Here is a 9,212-nt window from a genome sequence, read left to right as displayed (position 1 = left end):
GGTAGTTGTGAAGGTAAGAGGACAAAATGTTGATGTAGACAATCGTTGGATCGTGTCATACTCGCCAATATTATCCAAAGTTTTTGAGACTCACATCAATGTGGAATATAGTAACTCTGTGAAGTCGATAAAGTACATATGTAAATACGTTAACTAAGTACAGCACCAGATGAGTCGCTATATAAGTAGCAACGATGTAATTTGCCGTATCTTTTCATTTGCAATCCATGAAAGACACCCTAGAGTAATCCATTTAGAAAATGGTCACGAGGAAAAATGTATATAATTTTGTTATATACTTGACTTGACGGATAATGTACACTTAAAAGTCTAAGAACGAAGTAGATTATTCGTCCCATGCATAAGTCGGCATTGAATAATAATAATATGATAATATACATTAACAGTCACTGATAAACTGGAGAAAATGCACATTTTCCCATGAATTTAAGTGCAAATGAAAATCTTTTTTATTTAAAATCTTAAAATATTTATTAAAGGTTTTATGTAAAATCCGTAAATTCAACTCTTACTTCCAAATTATTTAGAGAAACTAAGGTCCTTCAGAATGAGAATGGTTCTAACTTTGGATTAATATTCAAGATTCTGGGCCAAGTGTACCAAAAAATTGGTTCTTTGATGCCTGATGCGGATATAAATTTTTTGTAAGTATATTGTATGGGTAACAAAGACCAACAAGTTAACACACGCTGTCTATACAACCACATCAAGCAAACGGAGAACGAGAAGGAACTTCTAGCAATTTTGAGAACATTTTTGAAAAATCATAATTAACCTTTCCCATTAGATCACAAAACGACAACTATGTTATTATTACTAAACCAGAGAAAGTATCCAATTTTTTATGCTGTTGTCACTGTTATGGCCGACTGCCTTTTTAAACGTCAAGATTTACACATACACCATCAAAATGACATGGTGCAGATGATCCAAGACAAATCATCATTCTTACGGCGCTTTGCAGTGTTCAATGTTATTTTGCAAATGAGAAGATATATCTAAATATTAAACAAAGCAATAATAAATATAATTTTGCTTTTATCTTTTCTTTTTCTACAAGTGATGTTTTTGTATCGATTTATCTTTCTATTAACCAGGCACAGAAATTAACAAGAAAGTTAACGTGATGAACTCCTACACGTACCAAATGATGCTCTGTTCTGATAATTAATTAAGTGAAAATCCTCAAAATTATTTGGCACGACTAATATTTTTTGAATATTTTAACAATAAGTATCGGAACTTTAATTCCGCCCAGTATATACGAAACGTACCTGTATATCAAGGACAAATAAATAATAATAAAAGCCAGACCGCTATCGAAACTATTCGAGGGGTAAACCACATGTTGCGGAATGATAATAAGCATCACATGTGGCACTTACGAAAATATCTACTTTTATAGCGCAGTCTACAGTACGTTCCGTTCGACATCCCGGTCGCCATTTGGCTTCCAGCGATATTCAGTCATCAAGAAATGTACTTCCTTAGCGAAACCGCCGACATACTATACGCCTGAACCCATATGGTCCCGTTGGGAACCTATAATGGGAGAAAGTGTTCGAGAACTTTGACTTATCTACCTTTACAAGATTTATTTCTGTGGATATATTTTAAATAGCTCTATTTATATTTGTCAAATTTTCATTTATTCTTTTATTAATTACATCGTACATTAGATATAGTTAATACAATTTTAATTTACAAATTAATTTAGTACTACTGTTCTTTTGTACTTGCATTAATAGACAAGCAAGGCAAGTGCGGAATTAATACATCAGTGTATATTTCCCAAATTAAAATAAAACAAAACTGCTTAAGCCAAAGTTAAGAATACACTTATATACTGTAGAAGTTCATGTAGTTTGGTTCGCTTCAAACTTCTGATTTCTTTCGTGTTGTCTGGTAGCTGTATTGCCTCCACGTTGCTGTTTAGCAAACTTATTTCATGTTCTAAGGCGACATCTTGGACCAGTTCGTAAATCCATTTGATTTCGGGATCACCGTGCAGATCTTCGTTGGTTACGCAGCGGTAAGCATTGGTAATTAATAGTAGAACATTGTTTTGGCTGCGTTGGATTATTAGTTGATTTTGATATATTTTTTATTATTTAATTATTACATTGTTACTAGTTGTTTCCGTCTAACCTAAAATTTGTCTTTATGATAACTTAAATCTAGGTATATAACTAGGAGGACTCATCGGCTAATGCCTGATATATGTTTAAATCTAAATGCTGTATTGATCAAGTTGGTGAGTTTTATAATTCCATTTCTTGGTAGTTTTTGCAGTAATTCTCCTGTTATTATTCTGGGGTTAATGTCAGTTTTAGTAACTTTGGTTAGTCTTTCGGCGTGACTAATTCAATCATCGAATTTTCAGCTTCTATGTCCGGCAAATTATGTTCAATATTAGTTTCGTTTGGTTTAAAAGTTTTTTCTAGATATTCATCAAATGCTTCTGCTTTTTGGTGATCGTCACGCGCCCAATTCCCACATAGGTCTCTTATAGGTTGACTGTGTAGACATGAGGGCTTTAGATATTCTGTGGCTTTCCAGAGTGAGTAATCAGATTCTTTATTATCTGTTAAATTTCTCAGATATTTATTTATGGTTTTGTATTTAATTTCCAGTATTTCCCTTTTCAATCTTTTGGTTATATTGTTTAAACTATTTTTATTTTCAGGTGTTTTCAGTTTTTTTTGCCATTTTCTTGTAATTTTCATTTTTCAGCTACCATTTCCTTCACTTCTTTGATATTTTATGACAAGGCCATATTTGCACCCCCTAGATCCAAATTGATTTTATGACTAACTGATAAACCAATATCTTTAATTTTACATCAAACTGACAGTATCTTGCGACTAAGTAATGGCGAATGATATACGCGAAGGTATTAGCTGATTCTAACAGATATCCACATGTTGATTGCTTTTCGTGGCAGCTCTTTTAATGGCCCAGGTGAAATATCATCAATTCCCGAGGCCTTTTTAGGATTGAGGTTATTGTCAATTTCTGTGACATTTCTCATTGAAAAAATCACGTATACAGTTACATCGGGCTGATAAACAGGATTTGTATCTATTGTACATTCTATATCATTCGGTTGGAAAACCTTAACAAAATGTTTTGCGAATAATTCAGCTTTTTCCTCGTTGCATCGAACCCGTTCATGTCGATCATCTTTAATTGGAGGTACTTAGTCTTTTAATTGGTATTTTAAATATCCTAGTTGCTTTCAATAGCGAGTAATCGTTGTTTTTAAAACAACTCTTTTTATATTCATTAATATTTTGATTTATCTGATTACTAATTCTACTAAATATTGTTCTGTCTATAGCATTTCTAGTTATAGAAATACGAAAAGCTAGAGTTACGTCATTCTTTTATCACTTCCGTAATTTCAATGGGGTAATTTATCTCATATTCTAATTTCTCGCTTGATGTTGGGATAGCTTCTTTTGCTTAAAGTTAAAAGTAAGAAAAACAAAGTTCCAAAATGCATACCTTTTTTGTATACAGTTATTTTAACGTATGATATTATCCAACACTAAAACATTTAATTTATCGCGTCAAGTGAAGCCAGTAATTAACTTGTAAATTATCCCAGAAAATATCTGGTATTACCCAGTTTATTTGATAGCACTATTAAGATACAGTCGCAGCAATAAGAGATTCAATCGCATTACAACTACGCTACCAAATAATCTTTACAATAAATGATAACTTTACGAAAAATAATTATGAAAAATATGTTTTATTTTATATGTTCTGAAATATCTTCCATTCAGTAGTTATTGGTAAAAATTGTCACTTTTTGTACTCCTTATAATTTTATGCTCCTTATATAAGCATGCAAGAAGCACATCGAAATTTTATATCGTCATTGAAATTACCACGGATGATGACATTTTTGTCATAAATAATGCGTTTATAGCAACTATCGAAATGCCAGGGTATTACATTTATGACATTATCTATGGTTAATCGTTATGTTATTAGTGATGTATAATTAATAAAATTGGATTATATTTAAATTCATTTTTGATCAAATATTATTTAGATCCGGCATAAAAGAATGCGAAATGATTCCACTGTTTTTAAATTATAAAAATTATTTAATTTGAAAGACTATGAATTACAAACTATATCACGTAGTCACTTAACAGTTTCACAGTATCATTGTGAAATGTTATATGTAGGAAAAAAAGCTATTGTTTTTAAATTAGCTTGTATTATAATTTTTTAAGATATATTTTGACTTCGTCTTCTCCGACACTCTTGCTTTATAGAATTTAGTAATTTGTGACTGATGAATGAAAGAAAACTCAAATTTTGGTTAAAAGTTTAGGAACAAATTACATCTATAGCCATTTGACACTTGTACATGACTATTATGGATAACTATAATTGGTAAACTCAATAAGAAAACCGTTATACGGATGAAAGAGGGAGAAAATAAAAAGAATAGGTGAGAAAAGTAGAGGGGGAGGACTATACATTTGATCAAGTGATAATCGAAATGGGACAAGGCAATCTGTCACTTAAAAAAGAGTAATTAATATGTGTTTTTATTTGTAGTGAAGTTACAAATAGCACGAGAGCATCGGTTGGAGTAGGGTGCACAGTAAATAAAAAGGTGGAATAAGAATTAGTACAATGATTCATAAAACATAATTACTTTAAACTTTAAATTAACTAAAAAACGAAAGATACTTACTACATCACTTAGCGGTATAAAGGGTGTTTTATATATTAACTGTATTTTTTCAAATACAATATGCATGATAGTTAATTTTAAAAAACGTGTTTTATTATATTTCATTAATTTTATGTTATAATTAGTTATTCTAATGTGTATGAATGATGCGACGACACCTAATACAAATATTCAGTTAGACAATAGAAGTCAAATCTTGCAAGGCGAGAACAAGCAGATATAACTTCCATGTAGGTAATTTCTTTCTGTATAGATCATTTTTACTAGCTTTATGATATTTAATGTTCTTATTTTTCTAATTTAGTCTATGTATTAATAAAATTCTAATTTAGTTAAATGAAAATTTAATACGTTAGAGCAAACCTAACCACAGATTTTTCAAAATTACTTAATGAAGTATTGAAAATGCACGTGTTCTTATAAATTTAAAAGGGTAATACCCTTTACCTTACCTTTACCTTTTTACAGCAAATTTAAAAATTAAAATTTGGACGTTTTTTACTCAAAGGTTTCTTGGTAAAATACTGGAAATAATTTTTCTTTCCACGAATTCGTCAAAAGTTTAAGAAAATGATTTAAACGTTTTTTTTTGTACAATAAAGTATCTTATTATATCATTTTCCATCTGAAATTGTCTTCATAATATTTTTCAGGTTAGCTCCTAATACAATTTTAATTGTCTTAGCAATTTTGTTTCATTTTATTTAATATTCTATTACATTTAATTGCCAGATTATATGGAATAACCCTTTACATTATCATTGTTATAAGAGTTTTAATATGTCAAATGTTTTTAAATTATTATATACCAACGTTAATAAAATTATGTCAATGCTATGGTACCCAAGATATAAGATGAAATAAAAAAATAGCAATACTGTAATTATGTATTAACAGATTATGCATGACCACTTCATAAAGATAAAAAAAAATATTAATTAGTAAATGTAGCCATCATTTACCGAGAAGCTTTAATATTTCGATATTGGGGCGGTATAATAGTTATTATTTGATGAAAATAATGTAGTTAAGTTTGTATTATTTGTCTGTAACAAGTCCAATTTTTGGTAACTCAAGACCAACTTTATAAATCTGAAATACGAGATAACTCTTTCAAATAAAATCATAATAAAATTATATAATGCGGAGATGATGATGATGATAAATATACTAAGTCATATCAGTCCTCTTTCTTCTAGTTCAATAAATAGTATCATAATGTATTTATGGAAATATCAATAACACCCAAAAAAACGAGTACAATCAGATTTTCTAGTTTCTATTCCCTTGAGTAATTTTAGCAAGTTGATGGACGTGAGGTCAGTAGTTAATTTTACTCCTCATGTGTTATTTTCTTGAATAGTTGAATATTTTCTTCATTTATCTTTCATTTGCAGCAGTTTCAGATGTTTTTGGTAATTTGTAATATACTTATATTATAATGCATCAAGCAGTATTTCATTTTCTTTACGATGGACATACTTTGCTTACTAATTCCTTGTTTTCATTGAGCCTATATGTTTTTTTGTGTTCGAGGTAAATCTTCATATAGTGCTCTCGTTAGATATTGTCTCTATATATTTGTATATATATATTTCTGTAATTTTATTTGACGGTTTAACATTCTCTGTTCCTTTTTTTGTAAAAATAGTTATTATTTCCCACTGGGTAGATTCAAGAATTCAAGAACCACTAAGATTTTTAATAAAATAAGTAAATCTCTGTCTTGCCTATTGTGTATATTCCTTGTTAGTGTCAACATGCCTCTTTCTATATTCATCTATTACGAATATTATTTACACCTTATAAAATTATTAAACTCTTCATTTATACAAAATGTATGTAATACATACCGAAGTAAATTGTTTTAGGAAAAATTTGAAATAGAATAAAAGGCGCCAACGTAGAAATCTGATATACGTTCAAACGTTCGACCGATGGCTGCCGGTTTCCCTGTCAGCTTTTAATCGGCCACTACATTCGACGTGGATGAACCCCGAAGGTCTGTGAGTTTACCTGTACGGTTTGGCCGTTTGTATTTACCGTATGTATCGTGGGTCCCTCATGCTTTTTAACGTGAACGAACAGCTGTTGATTCCGAAACACCCCTTGGGAGCGAAAATGGGTGGAGTCAGACCGCGCGGGCTCGTGCCACATGCCAAATGTTAAAATTAGATCGAATTTTCAGTCCATTCTACTTCTTGAATTCAAACAGCACGCGTACCAGCCAATTCGTAAGCCGTCTCTGACCGAAATTGAAAACATCCGGCCTCAGTGAGATAATTTATTGGTATTCGGTGACCGTGAACGCGCGAGTGACTAATATCCAAGTGCCGCGGATGATGATCTAAATTTGTTTTAATTCGTTATTCCACGAACCGACGCTTATATCGGACGTTTAACGATGTCACAGGTCAGTGTTGTTCATTACAGTACCTCGCCGCAGAAACTGAACGTTCTGCAACAGAACTCGACGGCAAACCACACGAAACCCGGCGATAGACAAATTATAGTTCTCCGAAAACCGTCGCCTATCCTACCTCAACCCAACGACCGATCGACAAACGACATATTAATCACCAATCCCGGTAAAAAGAACACGAAGAAGACGGTTCCCAAAGAACTGAAGACGAATCCTCAACCGATCGCGGTGGCACGAAGGAACGCTAGAGAGAGAAACCGAGTGAAGCAGGTCAACAACGGATTCGCGAACTTACGACAGCACATTCCGAATTTCATCGCTCAAGCTTTCGAGAGTTCCAACGGACGGGGTAACAAGAAACTCAGCAAAGTGGAAACTCTACGGATGGCTGTGGAGTATATAAGAAGCCTGGAGGAAATTCTCGCGATGGATGGTGAACCCATGCCTAGTTTAACAGATTCGTCAAGAAATTGTGCCACCCCCACATCAGTAACATCTCAAAATGATTCACAGTCCGATCTGACATACTCGTTAGCGATGTCTCTATCTGATGACGACGACGATCTATCATCAATAGCCACACCGCCCCCTCCACAACAATACGTCCGGATCAACACCGCCAACAACACGTACGAAATAGTTCCCAACATGTACGAGAATTCGGAAAATCTCGACCCAATGTCCATCGATCATCATTTATTGACCGATCCAACGTTGATTGACGCCAATTTCTCCAACCAGGACATGTCCTACCTCCAAATCAACCCGCTACAAACCACCGCGGGGTCTTTAAGTCCCGGAATGTACAGTGAGGGTTCCTTAAGTCCCAACAACGAGTCGATGAAACTCAACGAAAGTGTCCAACAAAACTGTTTCATACCCGTGTTCGCCAGTACTAAATTGGGTGAAAATTTCAATGTGCAGATTAAGACGGAAGTCAATGAAATACCGATGATTTCTCTTAGAGGAGAGACCAACCAGGGTCAGCATCATGGCGAGTTTGCAGACGTGATGAATTGGTGGGAACAAACTCAGACAACGCAGGCGAATAGCTAGCATAGATTAGATACCTAATTCTCTGTATTATTTGTAAGTATTAAGCAACCCTTCTAATAACAACCTATTTCTATGAAGACATAATTTTATTTGCAGATATAACCATGATCTCAAAGAGAAGAATACTCAGGCACTGAGACAATATGTTCTAGTCTTCTGACTGTGTAACATAACGAATTTTATACACTTAACAGTACGGATGTACGTAAGACTGAATGTCAATTTAATTGTATTATAGAAATATTGCGTAAACGTATACATTTAATGCCAGTAGGATATTTTGTTAAATTATTGTTATGATATTGATTTTAATCGTATTTATTTTAGATGTAAGTAAGCTTAGGCTAGTGATAGATTAAGTAAATTTGTAAACGCATTGTTAAGTTTTTATATGGAATTTTATAACTAAATATATATATTTTCCTACTTCTCTATATATGTATTGTTTAATTTATATCCTCATTAACTATAATTATCATATTTAAATTCTAATTATTCACCTCTTTTTGGTAAATAAAATTTTCTCGTTTATTATCTAAATCGAATTAATTCGTCTTTTATCTGCCTTCTCCCATTTCAGATCATATAGATAAAATTATTTAAAGCCATTCAAAAAGTAAGTAGACTTTTTCGAAAGTTGAAAGTTCCCTTTTTCAATGTTCTTTTAAGCACTTTTAGCAAGTTCAGTGGAATGAGGTCTGTAGTGAGTTAAAATTAGATACGTCTTCATGTATTTTTATTCTAGTTATTTCTTCATTTTTGTCTTCATTTGCTATAACAACTTTCGTGTATTTCATCAAAGAATTTTAATATATTTTATTACATTCTTAAGTACTTTGTGAATTTCATATCTTCATTAATTTTAATTATCATGTTCAGTATGGCATTTCGTACAAGTAAATGAAAATATTTGGTTTTTAACCGAATCAACATATTTTATTTTTTATCTATTATAGTTGTTTCTTCGCTTATTTTCACTTGATCAATGATTTT

At 32.1% G+C, this 9,212-nt stretch overlaps 1 protein-coding gene across 1 annotated transcript; it reads left to right on the top strand.

Annotated features, from left to right (window-relative positions):
* The first annotated feature begins 6,358 nt into the window (after positions 1-6,358).
* Ase (asense) lies at positions 6,359-8,576 on the top strand. Its single transcript, XM_076417354.1, has 2 exons — positions 6,359-8,252; positions 8,316-8,576. Exon 1 carries the CDS (start codon positions 7,146-7,148, stop codon positions 8,217-8,219), a length of 1,074 nt encoding a protein of 357 aa, XP_076273469.1. The 5' UTR covers positions 6,359-7,145; the 3' UTR covers positions 8,220-8,252; positions 8,316-8,576.
* Positions 8,577-9,212: the final 636 nt, after the last annotated feature.

The sequence above is a fragment of the Rhynchophorus ferrugineus genome, unplaced genomic scaffold (assembly GCF_030347505.1).
Source record: "Rhynchophorus ferrugineus isolate W39M unplaced genomic scaffold, kcgeb_rfMv2 rfM11, whole genome shotgun sequence".
NCBI classification, from domain to species: domain Eukaryota; kingdom Metazoa; phylum Arthropoda; class Insecta; order Coleoptera; family Curculionidae; genus Rhynchophorus; species Rhynchophorus ferrugineus.
The sequence above is the reverse complement of the archived record's forward strand: the minus strand, read 5'-3'. Positions and strand labels throughout refer to the sequence as shown.